The 25,011-nt window shown below is 41.0% G+C and overlaps 1 protein-coding gene across 4 annotated transcripts in view; it reads right to left on the bottom strand.

Moving 5' to 3' along the window:
• PPP3CA (protein phosphatase 3 catalytic subunit alpha) overlaps positions 1 to 25,011 on the bottom strand; it is a 201,192-nt gene that overhangs the window by 109,595 nt on the left and 66,586 nt on the right. For all 4 annotated transcript variants that reach the window (XM_054202112.1, XM_054202109.1, XM_054202110.1 and 1 more), the window contains exon 2: positions 6,821 to 7,021. In XM_054202112.1, coding sequence (XP_054058087.1) covers positions 6,821 to 7,021 — 201 coding nt within the window. The remainder of the gene's footprint in view (positions 1 to 6,820; positions 7,022 to 25,011) is intronic.

Below are 25,011 nucleotides of genomic sequence, written 5' to 3' on the forward strand. Positions count from 1 at the left end.
CCCCATCCATCAATTTAGAGTTTAAATTGCAAAAACTCTCAGGGTGCTCACTACAAGAACAAACATTAGAGAATCACAGAATGTTTCAGGTTGGAAGGGGCCTTAAAGATCACCTAGTTCCAACCCCCCTGCCATGGGCAGGGACACCTCCCACTAGACCAGGAGGGTCTGCTCAAAGCCTCATCCAGCCTGGCCTTGAACACTTCCAGGGATGGGGCATCCACAACTTCCCTGGGCAACCTGTTCCAGTGCCGCACCACCCTCACAGTGAAAAATTTCCTCCCAATATCTAATCTAAGTCTCCTATCTTTCTGTTTAAAACTGTTACCTCTCGTCCTATCACTACACTCCCTGATAAAGAGTCCCTCCCCATCTTTCCTGTAGGCCCCCTTTAGGTACTAGAAGGCTGCTCATAAGGTCTCACTGGAGCTTTCTCTTCTCCAGGCTGAATAGCCCCAACTCTCTCATAGGAGAGGTGCTCCAGCCCTCTGATCACCTTCAAGGCCCTCCTCTGGACCCACTCCAACAGGTTCATGTCCTTCTTGTGCTGTGGACCCCAGAGCTGGACGTAGTACTCCACGTGGGGTCTCAACGAGAGTGGAGTAGAGGGGTAGAATCACCTCCCTCAACCTCAACAAGCAATTCAAGTATTTAAGTTATATTTCCATGCTGATGCAATATTCAACCAAGCCAATGGAATTTTTTACCTAAAGAAACTACAATGAACGAAAGAGCTACAATGAAACTGCAAGTTGGTGTATTCCCCCTTAGCAAGCTTAGCACCTATGTACCTATTGGAAATACACACGCACCCTGCCTTACATTATGCAATGCAAAGGGAATAGCAAGGAAGGCTCTGCAAGCAACAGTGGTTTCCTTGCATCTACCACATCTGTAAACGTAGGAGCTGCAAAAACTAGGACTAGTAGAGGAAAACATTATGGTGAAGGAAAAGACCTGCAGAGACTGAGACACTTTCCCTTTCTTTTATAAAAGAATTTCTACACTTCAACAATAAGCTTTTATTCTGTCTTCATCTGGTGCTCACCTGTCTTCACATACCAAGCTACACGCACCAGGCATTTCAGAAAGCTTTGAACACAGGATAGCAGTCAGGGCTTTCCCAATGAAGCATGTGAAGGTTTAGAACAAGAGTATATGCTTGTTTTACCTATTTTCCATCTTTTCGAAATGAGGGGCTGAGCGATGCTGCCCCCTGTGCCTGCACATGGCCTGGCTATTGTCAACAAGCCAGAAACTGTTGTCATTACCATGGCAGCTGCTTGTGTACAGATGTTCTCAATTCTGTTTGTGTGGGTGCCACCACCAGCAGTGGCAGTGTTCATACATTACACATAAGTACTATATGTGCAAAAAAAGTACAGTTTTATATAGATACATATGTCTTCAGGTTTTGTGTTCTTAGTTTACTAAAGGAAACTCTTTTTAATAATGATGGGCAGAGACTAACCAAAATGACCATGCATCAGGTACACAAAAAAGAGAGATGTCAAATATTACAAGAAGGAACAGAGCACATACTAATTACTTCTATAATGGGTATGAACAGGGAAGAAAGACTTACCTTAAAAACACCAACACACATCTCTTACAAGCTTATTCACTCATGCAGTCATATGTGCAAGAGATAGCATGCTATTTTCATTCAGCATCTGTAAATCTAACGATATCCTCAAGAAAAATAATGCAAAAGGTACAAGCAAAGACACACAATGATAGATATTAGACAAACACACCACTTAGAGTTCTAGGTCTACTCTGTGGTTAAGTACGTCATTTAAGGAGGTATACATTAAAATCACAGAAAAGTTAAGGTGGGATGGTCATCTAGAGCAACCTGCTCTGCTCAAAACAGGGCCAACTTCAAAATTAGATCTGGCTTGGAAGCTGGAATTGGCTGTTGTCATCAACTACTTTGCTGTTGAAAACAAATTCTGCAATACGACCTTTGGGTTCTTATATTTTAATCCCAGCCCCTCCAGATTAATAACGCTATTTAACCTCTTGTAGCTGGTAATTTTTGCAGATATTGGAAAACAACAACTTACTGTGTTCCAAAAGTGCCCGTTTGGTTACTTTGAAAAGGACCAGTGAACTGAGTTCATTGATGTCAATAAATCATACACCTAGTAATTAAAGTGAACACTACAAACGTTGGCAAAAAAAGAACTCTATATTTCGGATGTGACAGAATTCAGGTTTCAAGTACAACCTCTCCTGCATGTGCATTATGCTACAAATTCCTTAATTATATAGTCACTTTCTGCTCTTTTCCAAGCAGTGGACAGAATGAACTATACTCACACAGTGAGCAACTTTCAAGTTGTGTTCTCTTCACTTGTGTGAAATATGCTTTAGTTACAAAACTTCTATGAACCTTACTCTGAAGGCAGCACGATCAGCTTGCTCACTTACTTTCAACACCACTCAGTATAGTAGTACCTCATCACTTCAAAAGACATGTGTGAATTGCTGTCTTCAAAACACTGGTGAGCTAAAGGGTCCATTTTACAGACTGGGAGCCAAGCAAGGCAACATTGCTATCAAAGGCTTTACCTAAATTTGTTTCTCTGTCATAACACATTGAAAAACCCAAATAACTTATTATTTTATAGATAATTCTATAATTTAGATGTATACATGTATACTCACACACAGAGCAAGCTACCCATGCACTGAAGTCAAAGGGACACATGGTTGGCATGCAGTTAAGAGTGTTCAGTACTTAAGAACAACAGATTTTAGATCTGGAAGTGCGGGCCCCATAAAAACAAGCAGGTAATTAGTCAGTCATCATGCAAAGGGTAGTGCACGTCACTTGCCCAGAACCGTTCTGTATAGTAATGAACCTATATTATAAGGCCACATACAGCTACTCAGGCAATTTGAAATCTGACATTCCCAACTGCTCTTTGGAGTGTGACTTCAGTAAATATTGCCATCAGGGAGGTTCAGAGATATACTTCCTTAGCCTTCTAGAAAAAAACAATTAAAAATGAGCCAATTTCTCCATGTGTCATTATACTGTTATGAACATAAAACAGGTCTGGAAATTCTAAGGCTGCCATAGAGACATCTTTCCTCTGAACGGCTGTAGTCTAGTGGTAGATGGTAGATTAACCTCATCAATCCCACAAGCTTAAGACAAAGACCACTTGCCTCCTAGAGAAGAAGGTACAGGTGAAGAAGTCGGGAACAATCTATCTGTGGAAGGTGGCTCCCTGTCCCCTTGCCGTCTGCCCATTCCCTGGTGGGTGAAGGCTGGCACAGACATTCCCCATGGTGCCGCAGGCAACTGGAAAGCACACTGGTAGCCCAGGGTGCTTGGCTCGCTCCTTCCCCACGTGGGAAATCCAGATCACCCCACAACCCTTGTGCCAGCCCCTCACTTCTGCCAGTCATGAGACAGATCTGTACTGGTAACTGCTTCTAACACAGCTTTCACTCTGCAGCCAGGCCCACTCCACCATGTGCCCCTTTCACCTTCCCAAAGCAGTTGCCTTGCCCAGCTAGTCCCAATACCCTTGTCAAGCTCTTGTTCATCCTCCTACTTTGTCTGCTGAGCCATCCTCTATCAACCCCCGACTCAACCTCTTGGCTATTTCCTTGTCTCCCAAGCTTTTCACCTCTATCTCATATTCTAGTCTTCAAGTCAAGTGGCCAGTCTCAACCACCTCTTTGTCGTCTGTCGAGCAGCCCCTGTCACTTTTCATCCCTACTTTCAACTTTCCCCTCAATACACTAACTTTTTTTGACCCAATTCTCTCCATTCTTCCCAACTCTCATGCACAAGTCAAGACAAAGTTGCTTCAACACCTCCCAGATGCAAGAAGAGTCCTGATGGCAGTGAACTTGGAGTCTCTTCTTAGTTCAGGCTCTGTTCAGATTCATACCCAGCAACGGCAGCCCTGTGTAACAACTGCAGGAACAGTTCACCTTGGTTGTAAGCCAGAACTGTGGCAAACTATGCATGCACGTACATATGTATGTAGCAAACTATGAGAATTTGAGCTAAGGTCGCAATGAATTCATCAGTAATACTCCAAAAGGCTTATAACCTTGCCAAATTTGAAATCAAAATGTATTAACTCAAAATGACAATCACATTGGTGCTTCCAGCTAACCACAGAGTAAGCTTTATACATAAATGTAAAATAATGGATTGTGCGTGCCACATTAAGGCTCTTTGCATGCCTCCCCTAAATACAAATCATCTTCTCCCTCAAATCCAGGTCCTTCTACATACCCACTTTATTTCACATGACTTTGCTTATAAACAGAACTCTGATATTTTTTCTGAGGACAATTATTTCACCCCTTAAAATAAACAAAAGAGAAATTTCAAACTGAGGGATAGCTGCAAAAGGCTTTAAGAAAAATCTTTTCATGTTCGTTAACATTTATCTACTATATCACTGCACTAATCCACAGTGCTCTTACTTCAACAGTTATGCTCTTCTATGTCTCTTCTTTTTGATGATCACCATCTCATCAACCAGCTACAGGGATATGTTTCTAAAAGATGAATGCATCTCCCACAAAGGATCACATATTAATGATTTATAACTGTCACTCTTCAACAAGACTGCTTGCCATGTCTAAAATTTAAATTTTATTTTCTTCTCTGCTCTATCAGTGGTTCCGTTTGTTCTTCCCTGTGTTTGAAAAGAAGCTTTCCTCTACTCTGTAGTTATTTCTTGACTGCCCGTATACCTTGCACTTCCACCACATCACCGGTCAATTGATATTCTCTTTATCCAGTCACCTGCTGTCATACTACTCATACAAAGAAAACTGTCAGGCCCACAACAACATGCCTCACAACCTCCCCCTCACAATTTATTTTTTTCCTTCTTTTGATGATCACTTTCATAACTCCAGCTTTCATGTTTGTTCATACAGAACATTAGCACTTCTCAGCTACCCCGCTAACAAGCATTAGGAGCCCAGCATTCCTACGCTCTCTTAAAAGAGAGTAGCTACCAGCCACCCTGAAGAATGCTGCAGTATCACAATCACCATGTGAGAACAATTTCAAAAGCAGGAACAAAGCAAGATGTAGGTTCAACCGACAAAAAGAATCAAAGACTTAAGTTATACCAGCATTATAGAATGGGGTAACCTTCAGGAGATTAATCTCCAAAAAATAATTCAGAACAATCCTGACACCTTCAAAAGCATTTAAGAAATAATTTTTAGAGAAAAAAATTGAAAAGAGAGAGAGAGAACATTAAACATAGAATCATAGAATGGTTTGGGTTGGAAGGGACCTTAAAGATCACCCAGTTCCAACCCCCTGCCATGGGCAGGGACACCTCCCACTAGACCAGGCTGCTCAAAGCCCCATCCAGCCTGGCCTTGAACACTTCTAGGGATGGGGCATCCACAACTTCCCTGGGCAAACACAGATTTATGGAAATAAGTCAAGACACAACACAGCAGACCCTAAAGGCTACATCTCTCAATGGTAGAATTTCTGCATGTCTGCCGCTCTGTTATGGACAACAGTATTGCACCTCTACAACTTCTTTCATTTACCTTGAAGTGTCAAAGAAAGTATCTGTCTTCTCAGTCTACTCAGTCTACTCAGAGGATCCTTTTATTCATCCAATTTCCTTATGTCAATCATGTTGCAGCTCATGAATGAATACTCTTCCATCAGAATTGTACGGCAGCATGACAAGCTAATTATTACATAAAAGATGATACATAATACCTCTCCAGGTCAAGCTACAATCCCCTGTTTGGATGTCATTTTTAAAATTACAAGCTTTAATAACTTGTGCATCATTCTAGTCCAGCCACTACGCTCTTCAGTTTCAGACAAGGTTTCCTGAAAAATGAAGGTTTTGCTGCTTCTGTGTAGTTTTTGGAGAATGCTACCAGTACTGATAATAAAGACTGGTAACCCTTATTCTGCAGCAGATGAACCTATTTCTTTTACTTTTGTCAAGGCTCTCCAGAAACAAAAGTGACCAAAGGACCTGCCTTCTTAAACCAAGCTTTATAGTTTAGTTTCACAGTATAAGCTGGCTGGAAATAATTATCTTTTGTCCCACAGCTAACTTTCTATGCCACAAATCAATTTCTTGCCAAAAATGCATTTGTATCTGATAACAACAACAAAACGGGAGGAGGCACATTAGAGCAAGCAAATGCATTCATACGTTCAGAATGCAGTTGAAGGCAGGAGACAATTAGAGAAGGAAATTCAAAGTATAAGGCATTTCCTGAGGATTAATGAGCAGGTGGTAGCGTTTGATAGCCAAGGGCAGGATGGGTTCTGCAACCAGTGCAATTCATTAATCCCCCAGGCAACACAAACGGGGATTTCGGTAATTTTTTTTTTTCCTTTTTGCCGCACTCATTATTTTCTTTAGCATTTAATTAAAATTTCCATTTACTCTGATACCATTGTTCCTTCAGAGCCCAACACTGTCTGTATGTCTGAACAGTGCTACTATGGTAAGTGACATCTATAAAATTAAGGAATTAATACCTGGTGCAAAAGGCCAGATAACTTTTCAAGTTTAAGAAAGCTCTCCTAATCTTCTCCTAAGACTAAAAATGTTCTCTGTCTTAGAAACAGAAAGGGCTCAGCAGATGTGATCCTTTCCTCTAATTTACAAGCCGCTCCATTATCCCAGTGGTAGCGGACACAGAGAGAACTGAGTATTGGAAAGAAAAAATGATTTTCAAGCTGCCTTTCAGCTCCTTAGGAAGCCACATACACTCGTGCATTACTTTACATTTCCTAAACCAGCAACCGTCCCCTCCATCATCATAACTCCACACTAACCTGTGACTGGTGCATCTATGTCCAGCAAATTTTTTTCCTGGCGGAGAATTGAAGCTCCCTCTGTTATTATTCTCAAAGCAACGCTCTCTTCCAGTCTCCCTTCTTTCATAAGGTGTGCCTTTAAGATATCCACACGGGGCTTTCCATCATTATCAAACACTTCCTTAGCTGTGAGCCGGTGACTTGGAGGAAACGGGACAGCTGAGTGGAAAAAAAAAAACAACAAAAATATCTGGTCATTTTTTACAGTAATGCTTCTATTACTGATAATGACACATTTCAAAAGACATCTTTGATGCAGAACAGTGTTAACATGAATTTTCTACCACCTCTTATAATCTATGTACAATTTAAACCACAAATTATCAAAGATACCATTGAAGTGTATGTATTCTGCAGTCTACATTATTCACTCATGCGAGAGCAACTAATCCATACTTATGAAAAACCGAGAGGAAGATTTAGGCCATTTTTACAGGTAGATACATTCAAACAAGCCCCCCCAAAGGTGTGGGAATATTAGGGAAAGAAGGGAACGGAGCTTAAACTGCTCTAGTAGCACTAGAGAACATTGATATAATGCTCCCTTCCATTAAGAGCATAAAATGCAGAAACAAGTGCAATATTTAATTTCTGTGCATGGACAGGCATAGATACGCTCCAATTAAAAGGCTAAAATCCAAGACAGACCTCTCACTAACGACCTGGAGTAGGGGGATGGAAGTTGTCTTCCCCATATAAGTAATAGTTAGCTACGCAAGATACATTTGAAGTCCACCAAAGCGTGCCCGAGTGCCAAACAGAACGCTCCAGCACAGGCAGGGCAGGGGATGTACCAGACTGAAGTTGGAAATAAATGAATAAATAGGCGGGTTGCCCTAGCAACATGGCAGTGACTAGCGAGCTGTGTACTGCCATCACGTAAGGTCTGAGGCGTACGGCAAACTTCAGATGCTCTCTGCTCCCGCTCTCCCGGCGCCAGCTGGAGCGAGAAGGCTGGGAGGTGATGGGTGATGCCGTCAGCTGCCAGGATGAGGCTGGATGGAGCACGATCCCAGCTTAACCCCCTTTCCCTCGCGGTTCAAGCGGAGTGGCATTAGGCACCGCCTGCCTCCCCAACCACAGGGTAATTACCCTGATCCCTGCCACAGCTGCGGGAGGGTCAGGATGCATTGCCACATCCGCAGTGCAACCCCATCCCTGCTCAAAGGGTCTTGTCTCCTGTGGAGGGTCTTACTGGAAGCTCTGCCACATCATGAGACAGAAAACGCTAACGCAGCGGATCAATGGACCTGTTAGCTTCAACTTTCGTCTCATTTCACCATCAGTATACTTCAGAAACAGCCCACAAATCACACACATCAGTTAAAGCCCAAGCCAAGAACTCATCGCTTACACTACCAGAAGTTCCAGAGCAAATAATAAACAATTTCACTTTGTGCAGTTATTTTCCACAGATATTCTGAACACAAACATTTTCAGAAAATGCTCTTTTTTTTTTTTTCCCCTCTTTGCTGCCCCAGCACCAGTAGCCCATTCACTGAAATAGTCCAGTGTGGACTAATGAATGTGCCTCTGCGCAATACACTAAATCCTGAGTGCTCTTGGACTTCAACGTGGGACAAAGTGGGAGAAAAGGAAAGTTTATGACATCTCTGACACCACCGGGATTCTCCTGAAGCAACGACACCTACAACCAACAATGAAGTTAAAACACAGTCCTCGGCACTGGAAAGTCCTGCCACAGATCCGTGATGATCTCACTCAATCAACAAGAATTCCTAGACTGTTTTAAATTAGTTTGTGTTTTGAATGGTACCTTCTATGATAAGTGGTAGGCTGCTAAAGACCAAAACCTCGCCCCGCTTTTCGCGGCCACTGCAGTTAAGCCTGTCCCATGACACTCATAAAAAATGAGGTTATGTGCTTTGTCAGTCTTCCACATATATCCACAGCAGACCCTTGAGAGCAAGATGGCCATATACATGAGCTATAAAGAATTCATTATGCAATGCAGAAAAAGAATAATCACTGCAAGAAAAAGGAAGGTGAATGAGAACTCTGCAGTTCTACAAGACTCCATCCTCCTCCTGGAAAAAAAAAAACCAGAAAAAAAACAGAAAAAAAACCCAAAAAAACCCCCAGCAACCAACCAAACCCAAAACCCCAGATGGCCAGCTAGTGCTAATGATCCTGAGTGAAGGAAGGAGGAGAGGGAAAAGTTGTTACTTATCTCCGATCAGTTTGGCTGGAAGAAGCACGTACTATTAGCTTGCATTCCTTTGCAAGACAACCGTCTCTCTTCTTCCCCAAAGGAATCATAGCGTAAAAACCTATGCAGCATACTATTGCTTGAGGTAACTACCATATACACTGAAATGAGATTTTTACATTTATAAAGACAGAACAAAACAGACAAGGAAGCAAGCAAACAAAGGCTATGAAATGTTACCTACCAATTAAGAGAAAAATATAGCATAAACTGCAGCACTGTAAAATCTCTGCAGGCAGATTTCTAACAAACATGTACCAGTGGCTAATTGAAGAAAAAAAGATACTGTTCCAATACCAGATGATTAATGATTAATTAGCAAAAACACGAGCGACTGAATAGAGCACAAATTGCATCTTCCATTACGAGAATATTAATTTTGTATGTACACATACACAGAGCTTCCACAGAAGAACAACATAAGAAATGGTCATGTTCATGTGGAAGTCAGTTAAATGGCATTTATTACTGGTATCACCCATGAGTACCTGGATCAACCAAAATCCTTTTATAAATATAGAAAACATTTAATTTCTATTGCTTTATAATATAGCACCGTTACCATCCGAACACACAGGTATCCATCAGCTTTTCTCCATACCCGCTTTGGTTTTTCCACTTTTTTTAAACCTATGTTATTAGCACTTGCAACAAACAACTCTTTCTCTCCCAGTGATCTTGCTTTTATCAGAAATAAAACCGAGAGCCCCATCAGACGGCAACCATGCACACGGCACGCACAAGGGGGAAGAGGACGGGGCAGGGAGAGGAGCCCACCAGGGAGAGGCAGGAGGAGGCAGGAGCGGTGGGTTGAACAGCCAGCACCAAGCTCCTGGCCACGGCACAGCTGCAGGGGACGCTTCTGTAAAAAGAGGTGGGAATCTGTATTAAGCAAAGGCCATAAAAAAAGGTACAGGTGATAAAATTCGCGTGTACCACAGCACATGTATTTTTAGGAAGTTTAGTGGCAAATCCCACTCCAAGAGTGCCACACAAGAAAGTCATGCGCACTTGTCCATGCCCTGTAGAACTTAAAACCTGGACTGGTCTCCACCTCCATTTACATTATTTCTTTATATTGGCATGAAACAAACAAACAAAACCAACAACCAACTATTCACCATGTGAAACACGACCCTGGTGGTTTGGTAATAAAACGCAGAACACAACAAAAAGCAAAGTTTTTAACCCTCTACCTCAGCCTGTCAGCAGCATCCCCCCAAGATCTGAAAACACAAGAAAATACTCTTTAACCACTTACTGTTTGGTTTTGTTTTGTTTTTAATTTTCTCATGCTATCAGGTCTCTTGAGCCTGTTCCAGCAAATGGAGAAAAAGACCAACCTGCTATTTTACTCTTCTTGCAGGCTCCTGCAAAACCCAGCTCACCAATAACACAGCCACTGCAAAGGTCAGACACATCATTACTGTTTCTCTCAAATATTAAGCAGCCTTTCTAGAACAAATAAATAAACCATAAAGAGCTGTGCTTAATTAGAGTGGACCATGTGTGCACACATAAATAAAATAGAAGCACGCCGCAAAGCAAGCATTATTTTGTTTATATATTATTCATTTAAAAATGAAGCTGTACACTAAATTAATACTCTCAGAGGAGGCTGCCCGTAAGAAAAACTATCTTTCATCAATATTCAAGTTCCTTGTAAATATTCTGCCTCTGTAATGCTTGTCCTGTAATTTCATATAACTTATGCTGTATGTCTGTATGTAGCTATGTTTATAGCACACCATACTTTCATGAAAAATAAATGCTTTCCTCTTCATTTGTAGGGAAAACACACAAATAACTACCGTCATCTCAACAACTCAATGCATTGCATTTGTCTGATGGCAATTTGCAATTCTGCATTTTGAGAAACATTTGCACTAGAGCAGTGGCTACAGCACAAGTTATTATACAGGTCTACTCTTAATTCTACACGTGCAAAAAAAAGTCGGGTCAGTCTGCAGCTTGATTTTTTTACATCTGCTTATTCATAATTTTCAGACTGAGGATACATAGTATTTTTTCCTATCTCAAACTCCAACAAAAATGTATTTCTGAAAGCCAGGAAAAATTTTCATAGCCAACTAAGACTTTTTACAGTGTGGTTCAACACATAGCATATTCTTGGGCATTCCTGATGAACAACAACAACATCCATACTGGAGTATTGACTATTTAACCAGAGTTCTGCATTTCTGTACCATGCTGTGTCTGACCAAACCTACAGTCCAGTACAGAAAGAAGCAGCCAAGGATCAACTTTTTGACCTAGTGGCAATAGTTTAGCACTACGTAATTCTGAGCCTGTTCCTGACTACAAATTTCTGGCTTACAGGATTACTATGAAACAAAAGGGAAGGAATAATGAAATATTTTTTTTCCAAGAACACCACTTACTTCAAGTGACAGACAGGAACAAGAGAATGAGTCACTGCCATCCCCAGCTGCTGCCAGGGGAACAGAGTGGAACCTCTCAGGCAGCTCCGGGCTCACCAAAGCAGAGGGAAAGGGAAAGAGGAGCTGCCAAAACCTCTCAGCCACGCGGGACTTCGAGTTCTCACGTGACAAACATCCACCTCCACAGACCTCCTCAGGTGGCACATGGACGATGCTTTCATCTCCATGCACAAGTTACCTGGTGACAGATTCACCACTCAAACACACTGAATTACTGGGATCTTTTTTGAACCTACACCTTTTTTCTTAGTACATGTTTTTTAGGAGTAGCATACAGCAGGGTGAGTTATTTAGAAGATAAAATTTCTTTTTGATATAAAAATATTTGTACAAATGACACAAAACAACACAAAAAAATATGTGCAATGTCTTACTAGCTTTTTTGTCCACTTTAATTTTAGACAGGTAAATATGTTTCTTCCTGGTAAAAAAAAAAAAAAATCCAGCTATTTACATGACAGTGTAAGACTCAAACAAAATTTTTCTTCAGTGGAACTCATATTCATTTATTTTCTAACAAAAACTATCAGGTTTCATTTTACATTAGCTCCTTTCATTAAGGGTACGCACACACGATGTAAAGCCTGCCTGCTACCTATTGCTGATTCAGAAACATCACTGGAATTAGCAACCCCTTTCTAAAATATCAAATTTTCATGTGCCATTTGAAGACATGATGCATTTGAGAACTATTTTTTTTTTTTTGTATTAAATCTGCTCACTGGATTTTCGCTAAACAATTTGACAAAACTTAGTAGTTGATGATATGGTGAAAGTATTGGAAATTAAATCTGGAAAATAAATCTACAAATAAAATAATAAGAACCCATGAGGATTGCTATAGAAATTTAGCATTATTATTCCCCCATGGCCAAGAAGTTCAAGAAGTGCTCAACTCAGCTTTATTTGTTTAAAGATGTAATTAAATCAATGTCACTCAAGAACAAGGTACGTTGCTTCACAGAAAGCTGAGGGTTACACCAGGTGAGCAAGTCAATACTGCATAAAGAAACAGCCCATCAGAAAGAAGGTGCTCTTGCATTAAATCACCTTAGAGTAGCAGTACCTGTAAACCAGACCTGGAAGAGACAAGAGGGTCATTCCTCAACAAAGGCCACATATACCAAATTTAGAGAGAAAACAGAAAGAAAAGAGATCCTCTGACAGATATCTCAGCTGGCAGCATGGAAAACAGCCCCCTGAGAAGAGGCAGTAACACCTGTGACCCAGAAAGAAGCATTATCAATAGAGTTGGCAGTCAGTTGCGGTAAAAGTGGTCAGCATTTACCCAAGATCACTGATTCCTCTTCATGTATCATGGTGGGGGCAGCATCCCTCTCAAACAACAACTGGGGGCAATAAAACCCACCACAACAGAGCTGCCTAATTGCTGTTGAAGTGGTTAACCAATTCTAGTCCTTGGTGTCATCACCAGAAGGTACTAGAGGTTGGCAAGGACGCTGCTTCACTGAAGACTGAGACGAGCCTTACATCATTTCTTAATGTACGGCGGCTCAAAATAAAAAAAAAAAAAAAAAAAAAAAAGAAAATAACAAAGACGCTTCATCAAATATCCCAGCTGTGATGACTGTTTTTAAAATCTTCTGACATTTCAATCATAACTGAAGAACACAACAGCAAAGGCAGAATTGCCTCAGAGAAGCTCGCGTAACTTCGGGCGAAGGCTATGCTAGGAAGGCGTTTGTAAAAGGAAGGGCTACGCCGATTGTGTAACCTCCCCACCATCTTGATAAGTTGGTTCAAGTGCTAAGGCACTCGACGTGACCTTCTCGTCAGTACGCTTTACCGCTTCACTCCTCACGTGAAATGCCCCACCTAAGCCAACCCGTTCGAGCACATCGCAAGCAGTCCTCCCGTAGCATAACTCTGCAATGCCCATGGGAAGGACGTTCTTTACACAAAACACATTTTGCAGGATTTGAGCCTCAAACTTGCAAAGGAAAGATTTAAGTCTCACTCCCCCCGTAGCACCCTTCTGCTTTACAGGAGAAAGCTGCACCTGACCGGCTGCGAAGCAGGACTGCACATTGTGCCAGGAGCTATTTCGTTACCTCTCAGTGATGTGGATACGTTTTTGACAGGATAATCTTGTCTCAGCTACCTCCGTCATTTCAAGGAGCACACAGGGACCTTTTTGCAAAAGGATGGAGTGGCACAGCAGAGAGGAAGGGCACTGAAAATCACCATCAACTTGGAACCGCAGCACCGGGATGAAATTCTGATATTTCTGTTGAATTAGCTGGCTGAGGTAAGAGCGTATTTCCAGCGTCCTCAGATATGAATTCCTACTGGTGTCTTTCCACCAAAGTTACCCATTCGTAGAGCTATGAGGCAAAGAGGATTAAAAGTCACAGTACCACCCCTTTCCCACCCACTTCAGGAATTTGTCTGGTCTTTTCTTTACATTACTGACCTTCTCCAGAATATACAGTACCTAACAAGAAGAAAAGTACAGAGAAACACTTTTCTTCAACTCTTTAAAAGAATGTAACCAATCTCCTCATAAACTCAGGTTAAATTATACTTGAAAAGAACAACCATAAGTAGCATTGCCACCTTAAGTCACCACACAAAAAAGAAAAATCCATTAAAAAAAAAAAAAAAACAACCACAACAACAAAAAACCCCACCCAGCACTATAGGATTTTATGTTCTTTACATTCACCGCAGGAAACCTTAAAAACCCTAAAGAAGAATTCACGTAACAGTTCTTGAAAACGGTTAGAGTGGTGACACCTTATTCTTACTTTGGGCTCAAATCAAGAGTAACAAGAGACACAAAGGCCTGGATAAACACGCAAGATTCCCTTGGTTGCTTGATTTTCATCTGGAGAATTGACACGTACCCATCCCAAGCGCCCTGAACACTTCTATAATAAGTTAAAGCGTTGGTATCAGCGACACACATAAATTTAAGTTACCATAACCAGCCACATCTAAATCTAACCTTCATTATCAAACAATCAGCAATAAAAAAATCTGAAAAAAAAAAAATCATGAAAATTTTTGCAGAAACATATTTACAGGCAACAGGCTCATCAGAAAGCATATCCTGAGAAGCCAGGAAGAGGTAGTGGTTGGAAAGGGAAGGAGTACGCCTTAGAAAGAGTTGACTGAAAGAAAAACTTCATAATCCAAAGAAACAGGTCTGTTTGAAACATACAGTCACAGGGTATGTGGATATTTACTAACAGCATTCCCAGAGTATCTTTTGTCCAGCTACTGGAATAAGAAAACAAATCCTACTAGTCTTATAGAGCACAAAGCAACATGCGCTCCTATAAAATATTACAAAAATATATCCTTTCCCTGTGTTTGAGATCACACGCAAATATCTTTGACATTTATTATCCCCTCCTGTCCACAGCTGATGGATAAAAAAGCAACTACAAAATCAAATAAGAGAGGAAAAATTCAGTTTAAGAGGAAATATTCCCAGTTAGGACCAAGACATACAGTTAAAACTGGAAAATGTGATCGTAGCTTCCTGGCCTCATCAGCAAAGTTTGTTTTTCTACTTTGTGTGTTACACCCAAGTTTTTCCATAGGCCTCCAACTGCATACTGTTGAGCTTTGTTTTTATTAGCTTTTGGAACAGAGAACAATAATTATCCAGAGTTTAAATTCCTTTATAGGAACAATTCATTTGGAGAAAACAAAGTCAGGGGAAAAAAAACCTGTAACAATGGAAAATACCAAAGGTCTTCCAAGACTTAGATAAGCAATCAGGCGCACTCCTCCATCCCCCAAAATACTTGAGTGATGGATAATTTCTTTTCTATGGTAAGACTTCACTATTGTTCCTAATTGGAAACAATTCGGAAGTGATTGCATGTGAAATTATTTCAATCTATTGGGGAGAAAAAAAATAATCTATTCTAGGACCAGAATAACCTTCAGGTGTCAGTACAGATTTACGGCACCATTTTCTTCTGACTTTCCAGTTCAACCTACTTCAGTCAGTTGACACTACCAAATTTCAGTCTTTTATCTGACAATGTAGCTAAAAGGAGCACTGCAAGACCATTCCTCACCTAGAAATTGAGGTCTTAGTTAAGACCCTCTCACACTTCTTGAGCATAACAGGGTACCGTTACTAAGTTCAGTCAGAAATGTGCTCAGCTTTGAGGTCTTCCTCAAAGTGTCCAGCGACATGAGGAAGAGCAAAAAGCAAATGTCCTTTCTTTCCAAAGCTGCTCCATCAGGACAAGATGCAAATACAACCAAGATTCAGTATCCAAAAACTGACCACTGAGCACAGTTACATTATTTATTCTTACATTATTAATACTGAGCGTTAGTTACACGAGTTTGTTAAAATCAATCCTAGAAGGAGAGATGAGGAAGGGTAGGTAAAGCAACCTTTATTTCCAGCTATTCCATTTTCTAACACTGCTTAAATGTTAAATTACAGAAGTTACTCTGCTTAAATGTCAGCCAGCAGAAATTGCTTCCTGAATAAGACAGACCAGCTCACCTCTTGCTGCTACAAGAAAGTCCAGAAGCTATTCACCAGGCAAAGAAAATGGAAATTCCTGCTGGCATTAGAAAGTAATCCTTTACAAAATATAAATATATATATAAAAAAAGCCTTATATTTCAAATTTAGGATGTTTTGGCATCTAGCAATCGATACCTTGCCCAAAGAGCCTGCAGCCTACAGGGCAAAGACAAGGGGGTAGCGACAGTCATAGAGCTTAGTACTTTACTGCCTGCAGCTTCCAGGCTCCAAGCTGCTGAGGACTTGCAAGTAGCGTCTTTGAACCATGTAAGTTTTAGTTTATTTAAAGTTTTTAAATAAAAAACCCAAACTTTGGGAAAAAAAGCCAAACAAACAAAAAACCCCAAGCACCTTACCTAAACCAATAAATATCAGGATGTGAAGAACATTTAAAGCATTAATGTCTGAACTATTCCATGTGACCTAAATAAAAAAGTCATGCTGATCTATAAGTGTTGATGTGCTTTATTATTTTTCAGTCAAGAGACATACAGTAAGTAGCAGATCTACACCAGCACTTCACAAATTAATCAGGCAAGACCAAAGCTGAACAAATGAGAATAAAGCCTTACAAACATTAATATGTGCACGGACTTAGTGCAGCGGGAGCCAAATTAACTTTAAAAAGTGGTTGGAAACAGCAGTTGATGAATGGTTTTTTGGGTTTTGGGGCAATTTTTTTTGGGGGGGGAGCATGTATGTGTGTCATTATTTTAATACTGAATGGCTTTGCTTGTTTTAGTAGCATTTTTGCCTTTGTCAGAAGTTTTAAATCAGCATACTGCTGTACAAGTGAGTCTATACTGACTAATACTGGTTTGTGCTGTATGAGGAACTGTCTAAGCTCTACACAGAATAGTGTGAAAAAAATCATTTCAGAATTATACTAGAACGGAATTCTGCTTGTTCAACTGTGATCAATAGACGGGAATCACAGGACAGGCATAAAATAAAATACACTTGATTATACAAGAAAACTAATTTGTCCCAGGTTACACCGATTACTGATCCAATAACAGCTCTTTCTTGTTTAGGGGTCAGGTCATATACCTGGAAAAACAGTAAAATAAGAAGGTATTGGTCATTTTTTAATTTTTTTTTTCCTCTGCAGTTCAATAGCTACACACTAACATAGACTTCACAGCATGACTTGGCTTTGTCTAGATTAGGATTTAGGGGTATGCACATCATGTTACACAGAATCATATTAAAAAAGCCAACAAAGAAATCCAAATCGTAGTCTTTACAGTAAATACGTACGCAGGTGCAGTTTAAATGACTGGCTCCTCCTGGAACCCAACATTAACCAACTCAGTGCATGCTCAGCACAATTTGTTTCATCTTGCCTGGTATCGGAGATATTCCTTGCCAGTTCAAACTAATCCTCCAGTTCAAACTGGAACCTTTAATACGGAAATTCAGCCCTCTGTTTTTAGATAGGATGCAAGCAGAAGGCAAAGGGTGTGTAAGGTCTCCATGGGCCCTGTAAGCGACGGTGCCTCTCGCTACCGATGAAAAGAGTTGAAACGCTTCCAGTACAGTGTATGAACCAATTCCCAGCGACAACTTGTTCTTCTTCCAACATGCTCAAAGAACTAATTTTCTTGTGATGTTATTACAGTTCGCATAGATCAGCGCTAAAGATTATGGACCACAGTCATCAACACGCTATGCCGCTGTAATTCCATTAAACAAGTGTTCTTTCTATTCCAGCATTAACGGATCATACTGCGAGCTCTGAAACAGGGTTCAGCCTGCTCTGGATGACTAAATAAAACTTACTAGCCCAAGTGACACTGGCATTAATCTGAAGTAACGTGGCTGTGAATCAGCCTTGGTATTTTTGTTCGGTTTTCATGGCTCGCTTCTACCAGCACTTACACCACAGACCATCCACATGGAAATTCTGCCTTGGACTCATCTTCCAAGCAGCGCCTCTCCACATTCACATTTATTTCCATCAACTAATCTGGACTGCTGTGGAAAGTTCTTTTTATTTTAAAAATAACACATGTAGGATTGTAAAAAAATTGAAAAGGCAAGTTTTTGTTGATTGGACCATTGTGTATAATAGGCTTTTTTTCTTAAAAAACCCCAAAACAAACAACTGTCATTCTGGGTTTTATCTGGGTATACATGGCAGCAATAGAGTTTCAAAGCCCTCAGTATAAGCTTCTAGTTCTGTATTTAAAAGGGTATTTAATCCAAATCCTCCTTTTATTTATTAAAGATGCTTTTTATATTTTTTGTAAACCATATCTTCCCTCAAATCTCAACTACTGCGTAATAAAACACGATGGATAAAAATAAATCTGTCTAAACTTCCCATTTTGCTGATACTCTCTGAAACATCCTGTTCTCAAGCAGAACATTGGAGCTTAAAAAGGAAGCTTTATGAGGTAATGAGAGAATTGTAGACCTGTGATTTATTCCCAGGTCTGTCAGGTGCAAACAATTTAATCTTCACTTGCTGATGATGACACCCACAGAGAGACCTCAGCACTAGGGCACTCAGTTCTGTCATCCACCGGCATGTTTTGGGCATGGTGGCTCTGTGAAGGATGCCTGCACGGAGACCAGCATAGCACGAGAGGACTTCCAGCACCCTTACAGAATCATAGACTTGCCTAGGTTGGAAGGGACCTTTCAGATCATCTAGTCCAACCATCAACCTAACTCTGACAAAAACCATCACTAAACCATATCTGTAAGCACTACGTCTACCCATCTTTTAAATACCTCCAGGGATGGTGACTCAGCCACTTCCCTGGGCAGCCTGTTCCAATGCTTAATAACCTTTTCAGTGTAAAAATTTTTCCTAATATCCAGTCTAAACCTCCCCTGCTGCAACTTGAGGCCATTTCCTCTATCCAAAAAAGCCAGCGAATGAGCACAGAAACAAGGAAGGGAGGACTCTTTCATCTGCTAATGGCGAGATGGAGCGACGCACTTTTGGTCACCCCTCAGGTCTCAAATCCCTTAGTGCAGAACAGGTGACTTATTTCAAACCAAGATCAAAAGATATTTCAATCAGCCGGAGCTCACTTCACTCCATTGAACTGCTGTGTCTGAGAGACCTTATCTCAATACCATCTCTTCTTCTCTTGGTAAACATCTCAGCTATACCCGTCCAAGCTGGGGTTTGGAGGTCCTCTACCCTGACCAAGCCCAAAATACTTACCAAAGAGGACTCAAGAGCCCTACATCAGATGGGAGAAGAGAAAATGTGACACTGCAACTTGGGCAGATGCAGGCACCAGTGAAACTAAACTCATGCCTTCTACTTTGTCCAAAGACCACTTCCACATTTAATAATCGGTGGTTGCTGGGCATAAAAAATGGCCTCATCTGTCCTAGGGTCAGGAATTTTGATGGCAGCATTCCTCTCCTGCATGAACAACTTTTCTCTGGTCCTAAGGAGTCTGAAATTTTGTTTTTATTTTTTTTTTTTTTTAATGCTAAAGCAGTTAAGTTTTCAAGAGAAGCTGAGGAAATTGTCTTTTCCACCAGGAAGAAGTAAGAGAGTCTTGGTGCACCCTCCCAGAAGGTGAGAAATTTTACTCCTCCTTCAACTGAAAGGTTTTAATTAGCCTGGGATGCAGGTATGGCTTACAAGACTAAGGGCGGGGGGTAGGGGGGCAGGAATGGAGGCACAACTGTGCAAGTTATTGCTGCAGCATGGAAGGATTGCAGTGTGCATACATTTATAGAAGTTATCATTAATAACGAATGTTAGGACAAATAAAATTAAGACGTTTTCCACAAAAGTAACACTGAAAACCAAAAGGGGCAAACAGGACTCAAGTGCTCTAGCAAAGATCTCAAGTCAGGTTTTCTGCAAGATTGCTGCTTATACATGAAAGTGAGCACCATTACTCAGAGGAGAAGCCACACATGCTATTTCTCATGGAAATAACAGAAAAGCGATCAATTCACTGATGGATTGCAAATGATAAATCTAGCCTACACATTTTCACTGGTTCTTAATCTCTCAAAACCATTCGCTCAAGAGATGAGCTTATCTATAAGGTTCATCAGAATTTTTTGATTAAATGACCTTAGCAAGAAACAGGAATTTATCTATCTGGAATATCGTTATACTGACATTACTGATCTAACTAGCATAGCTGGCCTACTACATTATTACCATAATGAAGCAAAGCAGCATAAGGCAAAGCAGGACGGAGAGAAGCAAGTCATAATCCCAACCTAGCCCCAAGAAGCCATCCAGCACATACAACCCACGAACGTGCCGGGTGGTCCTTCTCTCAGAGAGAGTGCTGCGCTGTTCTATTTTGTTATGTGCATTACTTCGTTTGTGCGTACCATCTTGACTCAAGGAAAACAACTCTGACTTAAGTGGAACATGGGGTTGTTAGTGCTTTTATTCACATATCAAGCGGCTATTTCCTGCTACTTGTAAACAAAAGAAGCATTTTTCCAAGACTGCAGTTACCTCTCACACTGAGCAATGGGTTTGCATTAAGTGTATAATAAAGGCCTGCAGAGAAAAGGCATACTTCACAACCGAAATGAGGGGGCACAAGGCAGCAAGAGGCCAGGGAATTCACTGGTTCTTGCTTCATACAGATCTCCCCACCTGCACAAGAGGCAGCAGGAAGGTCAGAGAAGCTCAGGGGGAGAAAGAAAACTTCACAGCCTGAACGAGCAGTGGGGAAACAAGCAGGGAAAAGAGTTTGGGTGCTCAACACCTCCTGAAACAGATCCGTAACCACACACAGAAGACTTTCTCCTGTTTGATTTAACTCTTCTACATTTGTATGTACTCACGCAGTTTTAATAAAGCCTTAGGAAACACTAATCAACAAAATTACCCCTCGCACACATTTTATTTCTTCTACACAAAACAACCTCCAAGACCTCTGGTGTACAGCTGGCCTCTCAAATCAAATGGAGTAAAAATACCAACATAAAACCTGGTAATTCCCAAGGCATTCAAAATCCAGAAATATTTAGGTTCTGGAATTGTCCCTTCTCTCACTCTGCTTCAAAGGCAAACTTCTGATGTACTGCATATTCCAAACCCCTGGCATGGCCTTACTGTGATTTGACAATACATGTGCAGAAAAATATCTGCGGCGATACTGAGTGCTGACTCATGCCCTGATGCAACCCCGACCAGGCTGGGTGAAGCATTCTTCACAGAAGAAGCAAAACATTTGCTACATCTCTCAGCTGAGGCTCCAGTGGGGATTCTGCAGATGCCTGGTGTTCACTGGCACAACGAGCACTTCAAACCATCTCTGTCAAGGCTTGCTATGCTTCTCCCCTTGGTAACAGGATCAACGCCTTTGCTAAGTGGTTTGTTGTTCAGAGAAAGCGCAAAGCTCTCCTAGTTTTGACCATACGCAAGAATGACGTTATAAAAGGGTACATAATATCATTAACTGGAAGACAGAGTCGAAATATATGCCTTACTGACCCGAAAGGTACATGAAGATGTGCATAGCCAGTACCTCATCACCGCTTCTCTGGATATGCTAGGACCAAGGCAACAGTTACTACAGGGAACAGGTCACAAAAGGAAGTACCTTTAAAATCTACGGAGGTATCCCAAACTGAGCAATTTAGCCTACACATTTTCAAAATCAAGAGGTTTTGTGGTTTGAAGTTTGTTTAAAATACCTTTTACCTTTGCACAACTAAAAATAATTGCAGAAGTTACAATGATTACGCTTTCTGAAGTTATTTTTAACTTCTGTTACACTGCACCATCTGCAGCAAATGCAGAAGTACCTGTAAGGCGGACAACAGATTGCACATGGACATGAAGCATTTATAATACCTATCTGTGCACAGTCATTCTAAACAAGACACTCTGATATATCTTCTATTCAATAAACAATCTGTTGAGGAAATAATGCGTACCATAGTGGTATCACGACATACAGCTGACGCCTTTCTTACAATTTCTGTAATCAGAATTTATGTAATCAGAAATTATGTAATCATAATTCACTCCTTTATTATTAAACATGGAAAAGTGTAATGAATTTCTGTACCTGTGTGCTTGTGTTTGCGTGCGTGTTCATGCATACAAGTGAAACCTATGCAGATTACAAATTTTATCTATTAAAGCTATGCAGAACTAGAGAGAAGTACCAAAGGTGGTACCAACTTCTATTTGCTTTTCACACCAAAAACCCCCACATCACGCACAGCTGAGAAATAAACTAAAAAAAAAAAAAAAAAAGCTCCTCTAGGTTTGATGACAGGTAACATTACATTGTGCAGATGTGAACAACTGGTCACTTCTGAGAGTGCAACTAAGAAATTGAAACAATTTTGTAAAAGTTTGGGGGAAGTGTAAGTCTTAAAGCCTCGCCACCTCAACTGAGAGATTCCAGTGGAATTCAAAAGGGTAATGGACACGAATCCACATGCTCCCAAAAGCCTCAAGGATCATACGTAGCAAACACACCGAATAGCTGCAAGACTTCTAAACTATACTAACTCTCGATCAATACAAATTCAAGCACAAACCCCCAAAAGCACACTACCACCATAAATATCTATTCCATTTGAACAAGTTTTTGAGGGAATGGGTAAAAAGAAATACAACTTGGGGCTGTGAGTACCCCAGGCAATTTGGATCCTTCTAAAATAACATTTATTATACCCGAAGTGCATACCGTAAGAAACTCCTCAGTACAGGCTACCTTCATTTTGACCCAAATCATTACAGCAACCTTCCTCTGTTCAAAGAGTATCTTCAGCAAAGCCATTATCTCCAGAAGCAATATTGCTCCGAGAAGGGAATACAAAGGAGTCTCTCACGTTCTATGGGCAGCCAGTGGGTAGCTCCAGGTTTGAAGTACCCTCTTTTATCACCAGAAAACTCGAGGGAGAAGGCAAGTCTTTCAAAAGCCCTCCCCATTTCACAAGAAGTGCCTGTACAAACAAATTAAACTCAGGCAGACATTGCAGGTAAGTGCTCAGCCGAGGGACAGATGCTTGTCTCCTCCTTACCCTAAGGACTAATTTTTGATTAGGTATAAAACGCTTGCCCTGTTATGCAGGTCTCCAAAACACAATCAAAAAAGTACAGAATACCTTTGTTTCCAATTTAATAACCTATTTTTTAAACAAGTTTTACAGCACAGAACAAATTAGAAAGAAAGGGCAGTTCCCAGCCCACCCATTCTGCTAACTGTTCTTCTGGAATAACACTGGAGAGCTGAAACAATATTTAAACTTGCTTCTGCACTTTTTCATAGTCTCTTCATATTTGTAATGCAATAGATACTAAGCAGAGTGGAATGGCTGCTTTTCCCAACTTAACTACAGCTTTCCAGAATGGTCTACAGTATTTCCTTGTAAATGCAGGTGAGAGTTGCATTCCAGTATAAAAAGAAAATAGCTTAAAGATAAATAAATTTAAGTAGATACAATAGAGATCAATAACCACTTTTGCATTAGGAATGACTTTGTTTTTTCCCCTGCAGCATGTTATGACTGGATACACAAAGGCATGTTTCTATACTTGTTAAAACCAGCTCCTTGTAGACTAAGTTGTAGATGTCAGAACAAAAAACGGCTGTATTTCAGACCAGAATGCTCTCAGTCCATTAATCTGGTTCCAGCTACAACATGGAGGAAAGCATATCTTTTACCATTCACTTCACACTTTTCCATTAGCATGTGTCTAAAAAGACTGCAGAATCTGCTTCTCTTACTCTGACACACACCCCAACCCAATAGAACATACTAAAAATATGACTAACTATCTCAAAATTGTGCTTCACCATAAAAGAAAGCTGTATTTTTCACGATGCTTATACTGTATTGCGTAAGACTTAGTTAACAGAACTGATTCCAGTCATCCAACACGTGCAAAATCTCACTGGGAGCTGCAAAGGCCTAAGTGATTTGCATCTAATTTGGTTTTGAAAACATGTCACTGTGTACCATTTGAACACTGACGTCTAATTTATGTCTTTTTATTACAATGGAATAAACTACTGTGGATTAGGGGGAGCGGAAGAGCTACTACTTTCCAAAATCCAGCTAGCGCTCCAAGTGTAACTAGTTCTATGCATTCTGCCTAACCACCCATTGGTGGCCACCTAATCTGTTGGAGTCTATGATTAAAATTTTAGGGGGGGGGGGTGGGGGGTGGTGTGGTTTGTTTTCTATTTGGAGAAGCATATCCAAGAATTAATCCATCTTTGATCGGATAAGCATTGCAATTCAGTTCAATGTATATTCAAGCTCCAGAGAGTTTGGGATTTTGCTCTTCATTTCAGCACGGCTGATTTCACAGAATCACAGAATCTTCATGGTTGGAAAGGACTGTTAAGATCATCGAGTCCAACCAAACAACCTACAATCTCTGTCACTAGAGCATGCCCTGAAGTGCCACATCTAGATGTTTCTTAAACACCTCCAGGGATGGTGACTCAACCACCTCCCTGGGCAGGCTGTTCCAGTGCCTGACCACTCTTTCAGTAAAGTAATTCTTCCTAATATCTAATCTAAACCTTCCCTGCCACAACTTCAGACCATTTCCTCTGGTCCTGTCCTTAGTCACCTGGGAGAAGAGGCCAACACCCACCTCCCTCCAACCTCCTTTCAGGTAGTTGTAGAGGGCAATGAGGTCTCCCCTCAGCCTCCTCTTCTCCAAGCTAAACATGCCCAGCTCCCTCAGCCTCTCCTCACATGACCTGGTCTCCAGACCTCTCACCAGCCTGGTAGCTCTCCTCTGGACACGCTCCAGCACTTCTATGTCCCTCTTGTACAGAGGGGCCCAGAACTGAACACAGTACTCGAGGTGAGGCCTCACCAGTGCTGAGTACAGAGCCACGATCACTTCCCTGCTCCCGCTGGCCACGCTATTCCTGATACAAGCCAGAATGCTGTTGGCCTTCTTGGCCACCTGGGCACACTGCTGGCTCACGTTAAGCTGGCCGTCCAC

Source organism: Rissa tridactyla, chromosome 5 (assembly GCF_028500815.1).
Source record: "Rissa tridactyla isolate bRisTri1 chromosome 5, bRisTri1.patW.cur.20221130, whole genome shotgun sequence".
Lineage (NCBI taxonomy): Eukaryota > Metazoa > Chordata > Aves > Charadriiformes > Laridae > Rissa > Rissa tridactyla.